The sequence below is a fragment of the Trematomus bernacchii genome, unplaced genomic scaffold, assembly GCF_902827165.1.
Source record: "Trematomus bernacchii unplaced genomic scaffold, fTreBer1.1, whole genome shotgun sequence".
Classification (NCBI taxonomy): Eukaryota; Metazoa; Chordata; class Actinopteri; order Perciformes; family Nototheniidae; genus Trematomus; species Trematomus bernacchii.
The window spans coordinates 4047157-4067779 of NW_022987409.1; the positions used below are offsets into that span (position 1 = coordinate 4047157).

At 38.7% G+C, this 20623-nt stretch overlaps 3 protein-coding genes across 3 annotated transcripts; 2 read left to right on the forward strand and 1 right to left on the reverse strand.

Moving 5' to 3' along the window:
* The first annotated feature begins 1373 nt into the window (after positions 1-1373).
* On the forward strand, positions 1374-4918 carry c1galt1c1 (C1GALT1-specific chaperone 1). Its single transcript, XM_034138034.1, has 2 exons — positions 1374-1508; positions 2837-4918. Exon 2 carries the CDS (start codon positions 2851-2853, stop codon positions 3802-3804), a length of 954 nt encoding a protein of 317 aa, XP_033993925.1. The 5' UTR covers positions 1374-1508; positions 2837-2850; the 3' UTR covers positions 3805-4918.
* Positions 4919-5415: 497 nt separating this feature from the next.
* Positions 5416-9723, reverse strand: mcts1 (MCTS1 re-initiation and release factor). Its single transcript, XM_034137462.1, has 6 exons — positions 9516-9723; positions 8563-8715; positions 8366-8463; positions 7959-8092; positions 5770-5837; positions 5416-5673 (listed from the first exon to the last, which is right to left on the reverse strand). The coding sequence occupies exons 1-6, from the start codon at positions 9524-9526 to the stop codon at positions 5592-5594; spliced, it is 546 nt and encodes a 181-aa protein (XP_033993353.1). The 5' UTR covers positions 9527-9723; the 3' UTR covers positions 5416-5591.
* Positions 9724-10792: 1069 nt separating this feature from the next.
* Positions 10793-20390, forward strand: cul4b (cullin 4B). The gene is made up of 20 exons (XM_034137992.1): positions 10793-11249; positions 12117-12232; positions 12320-12423; positions 12548-12617; positions 12978-13051; positions 13145-13307; positions 13484-13573; positions 14151-14233; positions 14321-14388; positions 14571-14689; positions 14816-15008; positions 15116-15220; positions 15305-15415; positions 15531-15616; positions 16436-16543; positions 16658-16771; positions 17160-17265; positions 17396-17568; positions 17645-17797; positions 19198-20390. Exons 1-20 carry the CDS (start codon positions 10793-10795, stop codon positions 19291-19293), a joined length of 2589 nt encoding a protein of 862 aa, XP_033993883.1. The 3' UTR covers positions 19294-20390.
* Positions 20391-20623: the final 233 nt, after the last annotated feature.

The window sequence follows — 20623 nt, forward strand, 5'->3', positions numbered from 1 at the left end:
CTGAAATGATCAAATAAAGTCAACATTTCACAGTCTTTACTGAGCTGTGTGGGGTTTGTTCAACTTTTAAAAAGATGTTTGAATGGTGATATACACAGTGATAGATGTTAAGGACTAACGTTTATAATAAATACATTTGTATTGATTTTAAGATCTTTTCATACAATCATACGTATTGGGATCATTTGTATTAATGTGGACCGGAGGGAGAGGGTGACGAGCATAAGTTTCACTTTCCTTTTTTATTTCAATTCCAACTTTGGTCATGAAGAATATGTTTCTCTGTTGTCCCCGTTCATAAAGCATAAAACAACAGCATCAGAGCATGGTGCAGAGTCTCTAGATGAGTTTACAGTAGTCCCTCGTTCTTATGAAACATCCATGTTGTAGTCCGCTGTATAGAAAACTGTAGTTTCCATAGTTTCCCCACAGCAGCAGGTGCACATTTATGACCTCCGCTGGCGCATCATAAACACGTCGGATAGTGAAAGTGCAGTCGGATTCTCTAAAGTACCGCAGTCTCTTCTCCTAAGTCCTTTTGAATTCTCCTATCCACTATCCCTTAACCCCGTGACGTTTCACTCAGAGGTCAAGGAAAAGACGATAGGGTTAGAACTTAGGAGCTGTTTTTTTAGAGTATTCGACCGCAACCTTTGTTTTCCGAATGCCAGGAAGTATTCTTGCCTCGCTTCTGAAGCAAGATGCTCGGCAGACGCGATTGAGAAACATAGTCTCAATGTGTGGGACGCTGGACAAATGATAAAAAGCGGCACAAAGCGGGACACCTGGTCACCCTATGTTCAACACTGAATTAAAGGAAAAATGTTGATCTTATAAAGATATTCAGTAACAAATATACAAAATAAATCAAATGTAATGTGATATAAAAATGTTCAAAGATAATAACAATGGTCAAATTATGCTCCATTGTAATAATTTTAGAAACAACCTGACACTATATTAGATCATAATACGTTATAATATAATAGTAGTATAATATATTAATTATTATTTTATAATTGATATCATGTTTAATTATAATTGTATTATGTATTGTAGTAGTATTAGCAGTAGTAACATGCATCAGCACAAATAACAACTTCAAATCAAATCTTCAAAATTAAAACTGGACTTTTGCGCAAAAAACGACAAAAATGCACGTAAAATTAGGTCATGTTACAGAGTTGTATTTCTTTCCCCTATTAAATATGAATGGTTGATCTTTTCAGCAGCTTTACCCTAAATATATCATAATCAACCCAGCAATCAGTTAACAATGACAACATAATACAAATAAAAGAACATTCATTTGTTGGCATATCATAACAACATAAACAAAGGAATTTGACCTCAGCAGAGTCACGTGACTTCAGACCCGGAAGTTGCCGTCAGTTTGGAACATGCACCTTGCTGTTAATTAACTCTCCTGACGACGAACAGGAGCAGTGGCAGCTGAAAGGAGAACGGAAGCAGGACACTTTCTCACAAGGTCGTATTACTCCTGCTAGGTACAGTATATATCCTTTACTTGTTTTATGTATGTTGCTAACAAGACGTTTAGTGTAAACGCTACGGAGACAGGAAGCTAACAGTTAGCTATCAGCTGGTAAGACTTTAAAAACTCTCGGATTCAATGTTATGAAGTGAACTAATGTTAACGCTAGCTGTTCAGACGTAATAGATAAAATGTCGACATTAATAAAACGTTATAACATGTCCGTAATGTCTAATCCAAAAGGATGTCTAGTCCATCTGAGACCTGATCAGCTGCTCAACTTGTCTCACAAGAAAAACAGGCTTACGCCATTTCATTAACGAGTTATACTTTTATACTCAACTATATTTCCTTTGTTGTATAGAAATAGTTTAGTTTATCTGTCAGATCGGACAGTGCACATTAATAAATAGGACTCCTAAACCTACTGTCACAGCAGTAAAGTTGTCACGCATTACACACGAGCTACACAGTTTCTCACATAATTATATTTTGTGTATATATAGTCTTTAAAATAGCTTTCATAATACTATTTGTTTGCTCCTTTCGTATTTGTATTCTTCTTTCTGTCTGTATTCACAATTTACCCCATATCATTTCCTCATACGTGTACCTTTGATGATAGGTCACCTGTCATGTTTGTTTTGTATGTGGACAAAACTTAGTAATTTCATTTCCTTTCCCTAATGAACAATTGATCATAGATACAATTGTTCTATTTTTTACAACTAAGCCAGCAGATCACAGTTCAACTTAGTAAGTGCAGCTTCCTCATTTGTTTTAGATACCGAGTTGTGTCACAGCTGCTCAACTGGTTATAAGTGATGGCCTTTGTGGAGCATTGTGTCTCTGCTTTCACTCATCAAGGTTTAGTGTAATGAAGTGTTTTAGTCTTTCCAGTCATAAACGAACATACATGTTACACAGCTGTTGAATATGTATAAATACACACAGCTAGAGAAATTCACCCACATTAAATGAAGTTATAAAATACTTTACATAGGTTTAGTTTATCAAGCATCTCATTTTATAATTAAGAAACCCTTACAGCAAAAGCTCTATGAAAGGCTTTATAAGTCAAATCTTACAATCATTTCTGTAACAAACGTCTAGCTGGTGTAAAGACAGTCATAATGTATTTGTTTGCTTTTCTATGTATGCAAGCTCGCACATTTTGTACAGTTCAGAGTCTGTGAATGATTTACGCCCAATATGAGACCATTAGAGCAACATTAATGTGAGAAAATTAAAGATTAATTCAGATTAATCAAACTATATTTTAAGATTATTCTGAGAAGCATTCCCTTTCAGCTAATGTTTGGCTATTTATCTCCCTTCCAGTGTCTGCTGTCAACATGTTGTCTGAAGGAGGCTCTTTCATGAAGGGGATGGCCATGGGTGCCATCTTCTGCTTGGGACTCTCACTATTTGGTACTTTCAGCCCCGCCACAGAGCACGGGCCGGGCGAACATCATCATCATCACGTCAAGGCCCCGAGTAAAGACGAGCTGACTCGCCTCTCGGACAGTCACGTGCTGGAGTTGGTGAATCAAGTCCGGGTCTCTTGCATCATCATGGTCCAGCCAAAGATCCTGGTTTACTGGGCGACTGCGCTGGACACCTGGAGTAAACACTGTGACAAGGCTGTGTTCTACACCTCTGAGTCCTCCAAGGCTTTGGAGGCGGTAGACTTAAATGAAAAAGATGACTGGGCGAGGCTACGTAAAGCTTTGAAGCATGCCTATGAGAACGCCGGAGATCTGCGCTGGTTCTTTGTGGCAAAAGCGACCACGTTTGCCATCATTGAGAACCTCAAACACCTGGTGCTCACAAAAGACCCCGAGGAGCCCTTCTATCTGGGCAACGCTATGAAGTCCGGGGAGCTGGAGTATGTGGCGTATGAAAGTGGCATCGTTCTGAGTTATGAAGCGCTGAAAAGGCTAGTGAATGTGTTAGAGGATGAAGAAAAATGTCCAGAAAGAGGACACGCCCTGTGGACGATGAGTGAGGACAAGCAGCTGGCAGTGTGTCTCAAATACACCGGTGTGTTCGCAGAGAACGGAGAAGACTCTCACGGAAAGGGCCTCTTTAACAGCAAGAGTGTGGACAGCTTAATAACGGACAGCATGAGGGACAACCCCACTAATGTGGTGGAGGGCTGCTGCTCCGACCTGGCAGTCACGTTTAACGGGATGTCGCCCAATCAAATGCAGGTTATGATGTTTGGAGTTTACAGACTACGTCCTTACGGCCACGACTTCCATGACTTGTTAGTATTTCAACCTCCTGAAGGTTCAGACAACGACTAGAGACTCTTTCCTTTTAATATGTACGTGGCATTTGAAATGTGTTTTGCTTCTATGATGGCAAACTTAACTGTTGAGATGTTTTTCTAATTATGTTTGTAAAATGGATCATGGGTGGGAATAACTCTTTTATGTATATTTGTACCTTTTGCAGTTGGCACAATCAGCACCTGAAATGTGTTTGTGGTGTTGTTGAACTGAGGTGATGAGTGTGCGGTTCTTTTAAATGAAGATCGAGCAGGGATATTTAACAAACTTGTACCATGAGACTAGATTATCTGGAAGTTGGAATGATGTACCTCAGTGTTGACATCTGGGGAAAGTATATTCACTAGGGCTGCACGATGTTGAAGTATACATACAGGTAGATTCTGTAGCCGAAAGATTTCTACTGAACTGAGCTAACTTTTTTGGCGATTTTTTTTCTCGTGTTCCTCGCCCATTTTCGGGACCCTGCTTTGGTTTTGATTGAATAATTGATGAAAATGATTGTGATTGGTTGTTTGCTGTGCATGAAGAACCTGCTTATCTCTCACTGAACTATGAACAAATTCTTGTATGAAAAATTTGAAAGTTGGAGTAATTTATGTTCTATTAGATCTTCCTTTGAGAATAGTCATGTTAAATTAAAAGGTGATTTTTTTCTTTTGTTTCAAGCAGCAAAGAAGTTTGAGCATGACTTGTTTGAGTTCATTTGTCTTACATGATCACATCCTGTGTTGCAATGGCTGAAACAATATATCGTGCAGCCCTAATATTCAGTATATTTCTATTGTCCTGTGTTACTGAACTACTTTACTTTTTCAGTGGAGCTGTCATTGTTCCACTTTAATTTAAAAAAAAAAAATGTGATTATCAGAAGTACTTTTAAGAAATGTGACTTTTGGATGATGATAATAAATCAAATGAATTACTGATTACATGTTGGGCTGCAAACCTGGTAAACATACTGTGAAGGATTTTTGTTAAAGGGAAATAAATGTACCATTAGCTTTGTTAACATTTAGGTTTTGCCTTGACCAATATGTTCTTGTAATCTTGAAACAAAATGTACATATTTTTCTGCAACTAGGCAATAAGAGAATAAAATATTGCAGTTGTTAACTGAAAAACTAAGCGTTGCCTTAATGGTGGTAGATTTTTTTAGCTATTGTATGAGAATTATTTATCTTAGACTTTAGAATATCACCTGAAATTGACTGTAAAGCATTACTGGAGCAAATAGAAGCAGCATAACCAGTCTAACATCTGCACACCTGTATCACGCTTCCACTCCTTCATATGCAAATATCCTCAGATCCTGGCTAGTGAGTAAAGGCCACGTCATTACTCCAACTACAAACTACGTGAATAGCAAGTAAACACAGTCTCTAAAGGGGCTGGAAACTCTGAGCTTGACATTGAAAAGTGCTTGACATTGTAATGGTTATCCTCCTGTAGATTGCTGTCACAAAACAGTTTAGTTGTGTATAGCACAGTAACATCAACTTAATATAATATCCTGGAAGTTTAACCTGAAGTCAAAAGTAAAACGATCTTCTCATGTTTACCAGTTGATGACTGGGCGAGGCTACGTTCACACCTAAAACTGGAAACAATGCATAATAACTGAGATTGAGGTTTAAAGCAAGATCTTTCATTTATTTGTGCATAATGGCAAATAATTCAAAGCCTTCAGCAGGTTACACAGCTAAGTCCTTAGGTGTAAACAGGTGACGTGGAGCCCATGCGAGCACCGCACTTTCTGTGGGGGAGGGGTGTGGGGGCAGGCGTTGCAGGTGGTGATGTCATCATTTATACGTCTTCATGTGCCACAATCCATCATTCAGATAATGAACGTTCTCAATACCAATTCCCTTGTTGACTTTCTCTCTGTTTGAAAAAAAAAAGATTATTATTCATCAAAAGAGCAGAAGCAGAAAGGATGTTTTAATGCTTTTTTTTTTTAAACGTGAAAGAAAGGCTTACATGCTGTCTGCTGACATCTTCATAATGCCAACACAAAGTGCAAATTGTTTTCCCTCCGCCATTATGGCCTGCATCCAGTTGTTAAAGAAACATTTGTACAATGATTTTTGTTGTAGATTTGGAAGTAATAATTAGCTCTATAGCCAGGGTATTTTTTAAGACCCTTTCCATACATTTTAAGACCTCATTGGCAACACACTTTACCTCACATTTACTATATATACACAGTATTGATTGTCCTATCTTCCAACCATTTGGACGCAAACTTGCATTTCCCCATAACGATGTTGTTTAACAACCGGCGTAAACGGACCTTCGCGCGCTATCAAGCAGTGAGCGTGCGATGTCCTGAGGCCTGTACTACGAAGCCGGTTCAACCTAACCTGGATATGTTTGAGTTACCCGGTTTACCTAATCCAAAACAAACGCGCTCTCGCTAAACTGTCCTACGACGCTGGTTATCAACTCGTTAACTCAAGCCAGCCGTGTCCTATCTAGTTAGGTGCACGTTCACATAAAAAGGGTGGTATTTGGAACATTCGACCAATCACAAACATGGACAAGCGTACTGACAGCGCAGCGCGTCATACTTCCTGAATGAAAAGTGAACTATAATATTAGACAAATATGAAGACGTTAAACTTTAAACATCCATGACTTAAACACTTTATCCAGGATAAAAGCCACATAGCTGCACCTGCAAGCTGAATACAGCTGGTAAAAGAAAAAGTGTTTGAATGCATACATTAACAGTTTTATGATATCACTGCCCCCCGTCTAAGACACGAGTGGATCTGACTTTAATTACATTTGACTCGAGTGTTTCGTCAACTTTATGTGTTGCTTAAAATAATACTTCTGCATACAGTATGTGACACTGTGAGTGTTGCACGGCCAGATACGGCTCAAGAAGCTGACTCAAATAAGGAAATATATGATACATTATGATGTGATATGATATGAATGATAATGGGACACATCGACGTCTGCACTCACAGTGCCGCGGACTGTACGTAATGTTACTTTGATCCGGTTACTTATGTTGTGGCAGATATTTAAGTAAGCTTTCTTAACGCTAATGTTATAATAGTCAGATTGCTCTGAAGATGGGAGGGGATATTCTATTCATTTTCACGTTCACACAGTCGGTGATTTTTGCCGGCCGTCTTTCCTGCAACGGCAATTTAAACTGTATTTCCTTTCTCCTGTAATATGACTTGATCGCTTTAAACTCCGCACACTGAGCTCTGATTGGTCAGCAGGTGGTGCTTTCACTGAGTTGATCTCTTATCCTGCAACCTAACCTGCTCCGGACCAGGCTAGCCGTTCAGCATAAGTTACCATGGAGATCTAGCCCGCTAAGAAGTGAACCAGCATCGTAGGACCGGAAACCCAGAGTGTTCCCTGAAGTTAGCTCGCTAAGCGAAAATCCGGCTTCGTAGTACAGGCCTCCGTTCAGATGACGTCAAATCCAACGGGATGCCATAAATAAACTACACAGAATCACACTACACACCTACGCAATGATTACATTCAGGCAAACTTTAGAATACAACCTCTTTGGACAATTTATATACTTATTGAAAATAAGCTACAAAATGTAATACCTTGGAAAATGCTGTTTAATACTTTTTAATAGCCTTAATTTTCGCTAAATTGATTTATCAACTTTTAATACTTTTTAAGACCCCGCGCACACCCTGGGTGTTTCTCAATCGCGAGTACGCTTGCTTGGTAGCACATGTCTGCCGAGCATCTTGCTTCAGAAGCGAGTCAAGAATACTTCCTGCCATTCGGAAAACGAAGTGTGGAACACGCTAGCAAGTGTGCAGGTGTGCGTCATATGAGGCCCCGCCTTACATCTTCCGCCTTACATCTTCCGCCTTACATCTTCCGCCACAGATTTGGGGAAATTGGTCCGTGCGCAAAGCATTGTGGGGATTTTAAGACCGCGGAGTCTACTCATGTGCAGCCTCGATATTTCTCCAAACGGAGTACGCCGGGCTCGGTAGATTTCCAAGTATGCTGGAGATTGGAACAGTACTTCGGCGGCACTCGATGACGTAGTATGCTTGAAATAGTGGCTCTGCAGCAGCTTTACTCGCGATTGAGAAACACCCCCTGATAGCACAAGAACACTTCACAAATATATTTTTGTGAAGTATGCAGCATCATATTTAAAAGGATACAACTGCTGTGTCAGCTGCAGCTGGGTAGAGTTTAGCGCCTGGCGACGTCAGCCCGGGGCACATGATGTTGGCTCCACTTAAGACAAATTTAATGGCTCCTTTGTCTACTTGCTGGTGGGGAAGAATGAAAGGATCTTGGAAAAAAGAGAAGGAAGACTTTTACTTAGCTTTGTGATTAATAAGTCATAACCAAAACATACAAAGGCACACTGCATTACAGAAATGAAAGATCCTTATAATCACTGCCTTCTGAAGGGCAGATATAACCTTTTTTATTTTTTGTTAATTGTGTGCATGGAGCTCCTTTTTTGTTGATGCCTGCCTCTTCTCAGTAAGATTTCTTAGTCCACTTATTTGCATTTAATATTATAAACAACCATATACTAGTTGGCATTTTAGGATCTTACATTTATGCAACAGTCTGAGGGTCGGGTAGAATGGTCCTTCTCTCTGTCTGAAGAAGAGCAGTTCTCCATTCACTGTCAGGATTTCAATGTGTTCATGGCTGTGGGGATAACAATAGAAATATTAAAAATGTAAAAGGCAATCCACTAAAAACACACTGCATTTAAGAAAACTGATGAAGAAAATAACTGAATCATACCATCTCACGATTTTGACAGGGTCTTTTTTTGGCATTATGTGATTGAGCCATGTCTCGATGTCTGGAAACTGTTCCAATAGCTGATTTTTGATGCCCTTGATCACTGATGTTTTCAGCTGGATACAGTTCGACACATTTTCCTTATCATCAAATCTGAAACAGTAAACAGAAAGTGCTTTTAGTATAGATACAAATACAGCCATTAAAAACAAAACAAAGGCAACTGCTCGTCACATGTTCATCACATGGAGGAATCTTTTTGACAACAGAGCTGTAATTATTTTTCAAGTGAAATAACTCATATACTGTAAGCCTAAACATGTGACAAACATACACAACATGAGCTCACTGATTCCACATTGTGGCCAATATTGGCAGTAACCATTGTGTTGGTTTAATTATGATATTTGATTAAAAAACCAAGAGCCAAAAGCAATGACACCCACCGATTACAGATATTTGGAAAGGGGATTCAATTATAGTTTTAAGAGATACAACAGAATGCTCTAACTTGTTTTTTCTAAAAAGTAGATACATAAATACATACATAAGCAAGTGGGCTTTCTTCTTAAATCTCATCCAGACAAATAAATGAATAATAGTGTAATTCTCACTCTCATTACAACTCAATCTGAACAAATAGATAGCTTTACCTAATTAGAAGAAAGGTGAATTTCATCATTGTGATTACTAAAATACAGGGCCGTATTGCTTAGTTAAGACATATGAATGAATAATATCTAGATCACATATGAATGATACATTTGAACAGATATGTTTTCCAGGCCCGGTCTACTGCAATAGCACAGGACCTTACCGATATTATAAAATATGTCTGTTTGTCTCATTAATTGAACTTGAGCATACAACAAAACTAACTTGCTAATCAGTTAGCGTTAGCCACCTAGCTGTGGTTAGCTAACGTTACAACACAGAAATCATCACATACGTACTTTTTAAACATCCTCGTTGGTCGCTGTAACGGTTACCGCGTTCCTCAATTTCCACAAAGCTTGTCCGGACTTACTGCGCAGATATGTGTATGATAAACACAATAAGATAATAGAAGACAGTTCATATATCAAGAAATGCTTCTCTACTTCCACGCCTGTTTAGCAGTGGAGGGCCAGAGTTGTAAGGGTTTGCTTCATTTTACGACAGTTGTTTACGTTACACGGCATGTCTTCTGTCACCCAAGTAACCATTTTTTTATAGAACCTTTATTGAAATCAACAACTGTAGTTCCAATGTAGGATTTAACCACCTTCTATCTATTTTGGGAATTGTCTTCTTTTCCATTTTGTTAACTTTGTTGTAATGCTTGTACAACGTACTTTGAATTAACTTTCTGTCTGACAAACACATAAAACCAACCTTTAAATGTATGTGCATCGAACTATTTAGGTTTTGATATGCTTTTTAAACTTTTTTTAATTCTAAGTAATGGTAACACAAATGTTGTGAAATAATAGCAAGGTAATACTTTATGTGGTCTAAATTAATGTAAACAAGTGAGCGCAATAAACAAGAGTACAATTAGTCTTATGATGAAAAAATATAATAATGTATACATACTGTATAATGATATATATATAGATAAATTAGACAGTACATTTCCCTTTAAATATATTTCTTTATTCATTCATATTTGCTTAATTCATGATGGTAAACGTGACATCAGTCCATGGCGATCAGTGACATGGCGCCATCTTGTGGCCAGAGCAGATAACAGCACTGTTTTCTGCACGAAAAAAACACGCTTGTGCAAAAAGTACTTTTTGTACAAAGTACTTCCGGTGGGTCACCGACTAGCTTTTTTGAGCGAAATTTCCTCCCTGTTTTCCGACGGGTGTTTTAGTATCACATGAGATTATTTCTCTGCTGTAGTTACATTTATTCTGTGAATAAGTATCTGACGGCTGCTTCAGTTACTAACCGCTCATACTTAACGACTGTGCAACGCGGTGAGACACGAGAGGCGAAAAGAGGAAGCAATAGCCGACCATCTTTCTTCTCCTGCCAGTAATAACAAGAAAGAGACAAGGCTAGATCCAAGTGAAGCTGAGTAGTTTACTGTTTATTATCAGTTTTATACTGGTAAAAAGGACCCTCCGTCCGCGTTGAGACACACACAAGCTATCGGACACTGAGCTCATCTCCCGGCGAGCCTGGACGTTTTGGATCACCAGAAAAAGACAATCTGTTAAAGAATTAGTATCCCCGTTTTTTCATGTTTCCAACAGGTTTATCTTCCCCTAATCCCCCACCACCGCCAACCCAGGAGGCTAGACCAGTGGCTACTGATGTCAAACCCGACAGCGGTAACATCACATCTCCGAAGAAGAGGAAAATAAACGGCTCTGAGAGGGAAGACACTGCTGACAAGTCACTGAATTCCTCCTCCTCTTCTTCCTCCTCCTCCTGCTCCCCGCTGCACATCCAGAAGAAGTTGAGGTTTGAGGATTCAGTGGATATCATTGGACTGGATGTGAAAATGGCTGAGGAGGCTGCTGCGGCGGCCGTCGTTGCTGCTTCTTGCTCCAATAACAAAAGCAAAGCCGTGTTCCTGCCCGGTGTCGGGACGGGACACCATGCGAACGGACTGACGAAGCCCGCAGGCTCCTCCGGGACCTTCTCCAACAGTAAACCCGGGGCGGCTAAGAAACTAGTCATCAAGAACTTCAAAGGTAGCACACACAAAACAGTGAGATACTGTGCAATAAGCTCCAAAACATCAGCAATATAAACTTTTATCAAGTCCACAGTGGAACATTTAATCTGTTATTGTGATGTGAGATTGGCTGTAAAAGGACCTGAAGGCTGTAATTCAATGTACATTTAACAATAATAGAAACCTAGCTGAATAATTGCTCTCCTATATGGTCAAATCTGTCAGGAAATATACATTTCCTTAATTGTGTCAATATGGGAATGACTCTAGGCTCAGTAAACAGAAATGTAGGCATACATATTTTTGATATGTTAGAAAAATAATGTATTAGAGGCACTCATTTATCATCAAATAGGTTCTAACAATCATAATAGGACATCCTAATAAGACTATAAAGACTAAAGTAAAACTAATAAATATAGTTTCTAACGGCCAAGCTTAATGTTTACATATAAAATATCTAAAATGAAGTTGTTATTGCTCTCCTGAAGTAACAGTAATACTCCTATAGAGTAGGATTGGGAACTTTAACCTACGTTTTTTTATAGATGAATTTAATGAGATGACTCATTCTCATTATTAATAGTTATAATAATATAACTTTATTATACAGCACCTTTCATACAGTGGGTGCAGTACAAAGTGATTTACAATAAAGGGATGAAAAGTAAATAAATATACACATCCAAAAACAAACCAGTGCAAATCTGAGGCTATAGCATGTCTAATAACAACATTCAATAACCATGTTTATTTATTTTATAGTCAGGACCATCTTGCTATAATAGTTTTTATAATAGCACTGGCTTAGTGGCATTATGGTTCAATGAGGTCCACTGATTTATTGTTATAAGAACTGTTTTGTGGGGTTTTTTGCACACAGAAAAACCCAAATTGCCTGAGAACTACACGCAGGAGACCTGGCAGAAGCTGAAGGAGGCGGTGGAGGCCATACAGAACAGCACTTCAATCAAGTACAACCTAGAAGAGCTCTATCAGGTATCACTACTGACCTGTTCACCCCCCAGAGGAAACACATTTATAACTAAACTTTCCTTTTTGACACTTTTCTTTCTGTCCCCTCAGGCAGTTGAGAACCTGTGCTCCCATAAGATATCTGCCAAGCTTTACAAACAGCTGAGGGCCGTGTGTGAAGACCACATCAAGTCACAAATTGAGCAATTCAGAGAATATCCTTCACTATTTTATTCATCTTCATATTTATGTCTGTGGATCTATCGTAGTATTGCATTGCGTAGTGATGATCATGCAGTCATATTGCAGAAAATATCTTTTCCTTAACGTTGTTCATACGGATGCCTTGGACAGTGTGCTTTTCCTAAAGAAAATTGACAAATGCTGGCAAGATCACTGCAGACAAATGGTATGTTTCATAACTTTTATAAGTGAAGTGGTGGCTTTCATATCCCTTGAAAGTCTGTTTATGTAAGGTCTGCTTTCCTTGCGATTTGTTTGTCAAATGTTCCTGTTTAAATGGTCTTATACTGATTTGAATATTGAACTTCCATGAAGTTGGGGGACTTAAAACATAAATATTAAATGTATTGTAAAGTCTCAAACCCAATTTAAGATCATGGTTATTTTCTCAAAATTAGACAGTTAACTCACAGAAGCCATCTTACAACTGTTTTTATCAAACAGGGTTAGGGTTACATGTTTGAAAAAGAATAACAATGTGAACACTGCTTATTCCTAACTTTTTATGTCTGTCTTTGTTTCACAGATCATGATTAGGAGTATATTTTTGTTTTTGGACCGTACCTATGTTTTACAAAACTCAATGCTGCCATCTATCTGGTGAGTGATCCCTGAAGTCTGCTGTTGTACATTAGCATGTAGCAGATTCATATGTTTAAAAATAAAATTTTGAACAACTTCTGTGGTGTGCAGGGACATGGGTCTGGAGCTGTTCAGGTTCTACATCATCAGCGATCTGAAGGTCCAGTGTAAAACCATCGACGGGATACTGCTGCTCATAGAGATGGAGCGAAACGGAGAAGCGATAGACCGCACTTTACTGAGGAGCCTGCTGAGCATGCTCTCTGACCTGCAGGTAACAGACTATTACTTTTTATATTAATGATCCAAACACTTCCTGTACTAAAAGAAAAGTGATGCTTTAGCAGCTGTGGTATTTGTGATTATCACCTGCACCAGGGTGTGATGAGTTGTCAGTCTCTTGTTGACAAATGGCTTTAATTAAACCTGTGTTCTCTCCATCCCTGACAGATTTATCAAGACTCCTTTGAGCAACGCTTTTTGGAGGAAACTAATCGCCTGTACGCTGCAGAGGGACAGAGGCTGATGCAGGAGAGAGAGGTGATTTATGTGACGCCCGTACTCTGGGCCCGTTTATATTGTTCGTTTCCATGGTTTCTTTTTACAAGACTGGACACAATGTCACACAATTTATGTCCAGTATTATGATATGTTTGCATCTAGAACATGACCTTTATTTTAGTTACTCAGAATGAAACTGAAAGGACTTCATCACACAAGAACACTAACACATCCATAGCTACAGGAGATCTGAATGCAGTACAAGACTGATGAAGGGTTTCCTTCATCTCAGCTGAAAAAAGATTTAGCTTGATTCAGACAGAAAGTAAGAAGAGTAAAATAGATATTTATATATAAATGTTCTCAATACTTATACTGTGTGTGATATATATGCACAATCAAGATTTAGCCGTCACATATAGTTCATTATGTCAGTATTTACATATTTAAATGACATTAAAAACTGAAACACATGAAATGATTGGTTGCGTGAGAGTTATGATTTAGGATTTTTGACTCAACATAACTTTATTCAAACTGGTCTGACTTTCTTTATTAAACAAATCATATGGATTGATGTATTCAAATATGGCTCCTTTCCGCTCTCTTTTTGTAGGTCCCAGACTATCTCCATCATGTCAGCAAGCGCCTGGAGGAGGAGGCTGACAGAGTCATCACGTATTTAGATCAGAGCACACAGTGAGTCCTACACTGTAGTATTCAATGTGCAGTTTCACAAACACAAAGATTCATTTGTAACATGAGTTATTTGTTTTCCCTGTTCAGAAAACCGCTCATTGCTACTGTGGAGAAGCAGTTGCTGGGTGAACATCTCACGACTACTCTGCAAAAAGGTACACAACTCATATTTATGAGTGGACTTTAATCCCAGTTAGCATGATTGTATAAAAATACCTTGCGCTCATGTCGACCCTTAGGAACCTTCCTAAGCAAAAACATGTTTTTAAACCACAGCCTGGCTCTTGAAAGTTTAAAAGCAGCTTGATTCCTGATCTTTCTTGTTGGAAACTTTCAGGTCTGACTCACCTGCTGGATGAGAACAGAATTCAGGATCTGTCTCTTCTCTATCAACTCTTCAGTCGAGTGCGAGGTGGCGTTCAGGTCCTCCTGCAGCACTGGATAGAATACATAAAGGTACGAAGCATCAACGGAGATAAAAGTCTCAAGAAAAAGCGCCATATAGGTGCTGAGCTCTCAGGAACTGTTTGTCATATTCTGTTGCTAACTGCTGTTTTCAATGTCTTGAAAATCAAAACCTAGGCTTTTGGAAGCACAATCGTAATCAATCCAGAAAAAGACAAAACAATGGTGCAAGAGTTGCTGGACTTTAAGGACAAGGTGGATCACGTCATTGACATCTGCTTCATAAAGAACGAGAAGTTTGTCAACGCCATGAAGGAGGCTTTCGAGACATTCATCAACAAACGGCCAAATAAACCTGCAGAGCTCATAGGTCAGCTAACATGTCCCACATTCATACCTCCTCCTGTGTCATGAAATCAGCTGATAATCCTAGTCTTCATGCATTAACACGTGGTACAAATATACTTTTGTTTCCAGCAAAACACGTGGATTCAAAGTTAAGGGCAGGAAACAAAGAAGCAACAGACGAAGAACTGGAGAAGATGCTGGATAAAATAATGATTATTTTTAGATTCATCTATGGTAATGGTTACTTTATTTTACTATCACATTTGTTTGAGTTTATGAACTCTGTGTTCTTAATGTTATGATGTGTTGTCATTGTAGGAAAGGATGTTTTTGAGGCCTTTTACAAAAAGGACCTTGCCAAAAGGTTGCTGGTTGGGAAAAGCGCCTCTGTGGATGCTGAAAAATCGATGTTGTCGAAGCTGAAACATGGTGAGTTTAATCCTTCAGTGTCACTTCTTTACACACACAAACGTCACAAACAACGTGAGATAAATCTCAGAAGGGGACTCTTGATCCTAAATACTTTTGACTTGTGTTTCCTCAGAATGTGGAGCAGCGTTCACCAGCAAACTGGAGGGCATGTTCAAGGATATGGAGCTTTCTAAAGACATCATGGTGCAGTTCAAACAGGTGAGAACTACAAAAGTGGGTTGAATCTGTAAAAGCATCGTGTGAGTTTCATATTGGATTGTTCTGATGGTGAGATTATGTATAAGGCAGTTTAATATTACAGACATTATACTAGGGTGGTAGGGTTTAAGATACAGGGCTGCAGAACAAAATGCCGGTCCTTGCACCTTGCTAATACTTTGTCAAAAGGAATGTCACCTGGCAATTGAATACTTGCTATAAGGGCTGTAACTAAAGATTATTTCCGTTATCGTAAAATCTGCCAATTCCTAATGTATCGCTTATCTGTTGAGTTTATATATATTTCAGAAAATGTACAAAAAAAAGCACATCATAATAGCCCCTTCAAATATATTATATTTATCACCCGAATAAACTTTAAAAGATTCATATTTGAGAAACTGTGATAGGGACAGGTTTATGTTGACTTAAACTGTTAATTTAATGTTAATCTCCAAACTGGTTAATCAGGCAATCGCTTCACCTCTAATTTGTAGGTTACTTTGTAATGATATAAGCTTTTTATACTGGTTGTCTTGCCATTCTTGCTAGATAAAGCAATTATCACTGCTAAAAGAGTTGTAAAATCCTTCCTCATACTATTACTAAAACCTCTGTGCAGTGTTTTGAAATCCATTAAGCTTTCAAACTCTTGGATTTATTATTGGCTTCATGGATCCTGTTTCCTCACCTCACCGACACCTGAAACAGCACGCCCTCACCACACAGGGTTTCAGTTTCTTATAGTAATAACCTAATGCGGAGAATTGCATTTGGCTGCAGGATAACATCCCATGTGTGTCACTTGTTTCTGCGCAGTACATGCAGTGCCAAAACATCCCAGGCAACATTGAGCTGACGGTGAACATCCTCACGATGGGTTACTGGCCAACCTATGTCCCCATGGAAGTGCACCTGCCTGCTGAGGTCAGTGCTGCTGAGCAAATAGCGATATTTTCTGGAAACATACTGTTTTTCCAACCTGCCGTGCAATAAATATAGTGAGTGTTGCTCTGTAACGCCTCTGTTATCTTTATCCAGATGGTGCGACTACAGGAGATCTTCAAGACTTTCTACCTGGGCAAACACAGCGGCAGGAAGCTGCAGTGGCAATCTACACTCGGCCATTGTGTCTTAAAAGCTGAATATAAAGAGGTACATCACTGAAGCCTCTTTCCCACTTAACAAAAAACCCACCTTTATCTGGCTTTTGACTTTATTGGGAAATGTAACAGTCAGACAAATTAAGATGATGGAAACATTACACGCTCATATTTACCCCTATTTTGGCACGTTTTGGCGCCATTTTGTTGTTTACTGGCAATGATAAGAAAGTCTATTGCTTATTTTGAGCTTATTTTATGTGTTTTGAAAACTTGCATATGCCCTAATTTTGGTTATAATATAGGATGCTCTGGTGTTTTGCTCACTCAGTGAATAAAGCTTAATGTTAAACACACTTCACTCAAAATAAATCACACCTGCTGAGAGACAAATAAAGGCATTCTGATTTATTTCTTCTCTTTGATTTTTCTTACAAAAGGGCAAGAAGGAGCTGCAGGTGTCCCTCTTCCAAACGCTTGTGCTGCTGATGTTCAACGAAGGAGAGGACTTCACACTGGAGGAGATCAAACTGGCAACCGGAATAGGTTTGTGTTATCCCATTCACATCAAAGTTTGGTTGGCAGCACTTCCATGAAGAAATAACTACAATAGTCAAGCACTCGTGATGCAGCACCACTGATGTAAAACACTGTCCCTGTGTGTGTTGGTTTACAGAGGACAGTGAACTGCGCCGGACTCTGCAGTCACTTGCTTGTGGGAAGGCACGTGTCATCACCAAAATCCCAAAAAGCAAAGATGTGGAGGATGGGGACAAGTTTTCTTGCAATGATGACTTCCGACACAAGCTCTTCAGGATCAAAATAAACCAGATCCAGATGAAAGAAACGGTATGATACTATCTCACCGTACTTTCCTCCTTTCATGGTATTTGATGAAGTATTTTAACTGAGTGTCTTCCCTCAGGTGGAGGAGCAAGCCAGTACCACAGAAAGGGTCTATCAGGATCGTCAGTATCAGATTGATGCTGCCATCGTGCGGATCATGAAGATGAGGAAGACTCTGAGCCATAATCTCTTGATGTCTGAAGTGTACAACCAGCTCAAGTTCCCTGTCAAGGTGATTAACACAACACTGGACCTCTTTTATTAACAAACATGTTCTAATTGGTATATATGGGTTGATATGAGTGTTCTAAATAATGTTATCCCTGTATCTGTTGTGTTGTTATCTAATTGGTGTACTTGCTTTATCATAAGCAGAGTCACAGGGTTTATTTTGTTATGAGTCATTTAAAACCAGCTGTTTTGCTTTCCATTTTTTACCAGAATGATATTATTATGTCTATATACAGTATCAGTTATAAAGGAAACATTTCAGAATAATATTAACTTGTTTTTGTGGGTCAGGTCAGTACTGAAGTTTGAGAGTTTCAGTCCTTAAATCCTAAAGAATTTTGACTTTATTATGTACCTAGAGGGTGTCAAACTCAAATACACAGTGGGCCAAAATTAAAAAATCGGTACTAGTCGAGGGCCGGACTGGTTCAATGTTTATTGCAAAACTTATTGAAATTAACTTATTGCACATATTAAACCTGGAACTAACAAAGCTTAAATTATTGCCTATAAAAAAAACATTAAACATTAAATAATCAGTTGCATTCATTTCTCATGGCTCTATCTGCAGCTTTTCCGGAGTCATTTCTTATGATTACATTTTTCCACAGGCCAACAACAGCTTCAAAAAAACTATTTCCCTCAAAGAAAAAACCAAACATGCCCTGTTGTCACAAGAAAAAAAGTGCAACAGGAAACATCCATTTAAACTCAGTTTGCTGCTCTGTGATGCTAGTTCAAGCCAGATACTTGGCATCTCATCTTGGGTGCAAGTTCATCAATGTTTGGGGTCAGGCTCTGAGCTGAGGGAATCCTCAGGATTGAGTGAAGGTGTGCGTGCAATATACCGGCGGGCCAGATCTAATAGTAATTAGAAATTATCCTGCGGGCCGAAATTAAATCCACCAAGGGCCTGATTTGGACCCCGAGCCTTGAGTTTGACACATGTGACCTAGAGGGACATTTTATTGGTAAATATTGTTCAGTTGCTGTGGTGGACAAACCAAGAAGCTGAGAAACGGTTTCTAAATGCACTTAGAAATCGTTTTACTGCTATTTTTGGTTACTTAACAGCTGAACAATTAATCAATAACTGCATCATTGAATGGTATATTCAGATTTTCTGTCATTTTCTACCACTCCATAAGCTGACAATACTGTCAAAAAGTTGAATTAATGTTTGATAGGTTGTGGACAAATCTACTGAAATCAGATCCAAACTGGTTTGTACAAGAAAATACTTTTTTAATAGTCATTTACCCTGGGAAGATGCCTTGTCTTGCATTAATCTTCTTGTCACTGTAACAACCTCCCACCTCCAAGTATAAAAACAAGCAGATATACTGGCATGTGCCTCGTGTGTTAACCTTTACCTGCTCTCTGTCCTTTCTTTTCTTTCAGCCTGCTGACTTGAAGAAGAGGATAGAGTCTCTTATTGACAGGGACTATATGGAGCGTGACAAGGAGAACCCCAACCAGTACAACTATGTGGCTTAGGGAAAGAAAAAGTGACTGAGAAAAAGAGATGCAGATGGTCCATTCAGGCTGAGGTGATCGGTCTCTTTTGCTCCAGTGGATGTAAACCATTATCATCTTCAACCCAGCGGCCGACAAGTGAATGGATACTGCTCCACAGGATTTTTTTGTCAGGGTTCTTGTGATCCTGTGGACTGCATGCCCATCGAAAAGAGAATATTGTCCGTATTTCTCAGTGCCTCTGAGAGAGTTGGGCTACCGTGGAAAGACGAAGAAAACACACAGATGTTGTTCCGTTTGCTCTTTTTTTTTAATGGAGAGGAAAAAATATTTATTTTCAAACTTAGATTATTCTTTGTTCATAGTTTGAATCAATATGCTCTTTGTTATTAAGTCACTTTTTGTCTTTCTGTTCACTCAGTATCCCAAACAAAGGCAGACACTTCACAATGCCCTAAATGTAGTACAGATTGGAGAGGAAAAAGGGAAAAAATGACTTTTTTCTTTAGTTAGTGTCAAATTTGGGACTATTGGATTAACATTTATAGTAGGGAATTGCCAATTGGGTCAAATCTGTGTCAAATGTGTCCTCCTGCAGCAAAGTTTTACGATTTTTTTAAGGCCATGTAGCCATCTGATAAAGCTGTGATCATGAACACACAAAGCGTTCAAAGCAGAGTTTGTGCCAAAAAAAAGCACTTATTTTGTTATAGGGTGTACTAAAGCTGCTAAAACACTTCAGTTGTAAAGACAATGCATTTAAGTTTCTTGTTTCTTCTGTCTTTGTACGTTTTTGTACATACTCTACAAAAGTGACATTTTAAATGATCTCATCTGACACTGTCAACTGCTTTTTAGGTTTTTGTTAACCCTTAGAAAGTATACTAAAAGCACAATGACTTCAGAGCCCATTTTCCCATCTTCCGCGGAGTCATACCACATACACACTATATTTTTTTGTATGTCTCCCTGTGTGGCTTGCAGGCCTTGTTGAAAAATGAGGGGATTGGAGGGGATTGCCTCAACACTTGAGGAAGAATATGATTGAGTAAACATGCCCTTGTTTGTATGAGTATTTTAGATTTATTGCTACAGATTAAAATAACTGTTTTAATCAGGTTTTTCTTTTTGTTAAATGGTTTCCAGAGTTAGAAGAAACACTCAAATTCTCACCTGAGAAAAAGTAGCAATACCACAATGTTAAAATACTCTGTTACAAGTAAAAGCCATGCCTTCGAAATGTTACTTGACTAAAAGTACTAGTGCCCAAATAAACGTTAATTTCCTAAGAAAAAGTACTTATGTGGAATGGCCTATTTCAGAATAATATATATCAATGGATTATGATTAT

Excerpts from the sequence above, each read along its gene's own strand:
- c1galt1c1 (XM_034138034.1), top strand. The coding sequence starts at position 2,851 with ATGTTGTCTGAAGGAGGCTCTTTCATGAAGGGGATGGCCATGGGTGCC.
- mcts1 (XM_034137462.1), bottom strand. Across the intron at positions 8,464-8,562 it reads CCTGTCAAAATCGTGAGATG|CCATGAACACATTGAAATCC; the intron begins GTATGATTCAGT and ends TTATCCCCACAG. Across the intron at positions 5,838-7,958 it reads CTGCAGCTGACACAGCAGTT|GCCATAATGGCGGAGGGAAA; the intron begins GTATCCTTTTAA and ends AACTGGATGCAG.
- cul4b (XM_034137992.1), top strand. The coding sequence starts at position 10,793 with ATGTTTCCAACAGGTTTATCTTCCCCTAATCCCCCACCACCGCCAACC. Across the intron at positions 13,052-13,144 it reads TCAATGCTGCCATCTATCTG|GGACATGGGTCTGGAGCTGT; the intron begins GTGAGTGATCCC and ends TGTGGTGTGCAG. Across the intron at positions 16,544-16,657 it reads AAGTGCACCTGCCTGCTGAG|ATGGTGCGACTACAGGAGAT; the intron begins GTCAGTGCTGCT and ends ATCTTTATCCAG.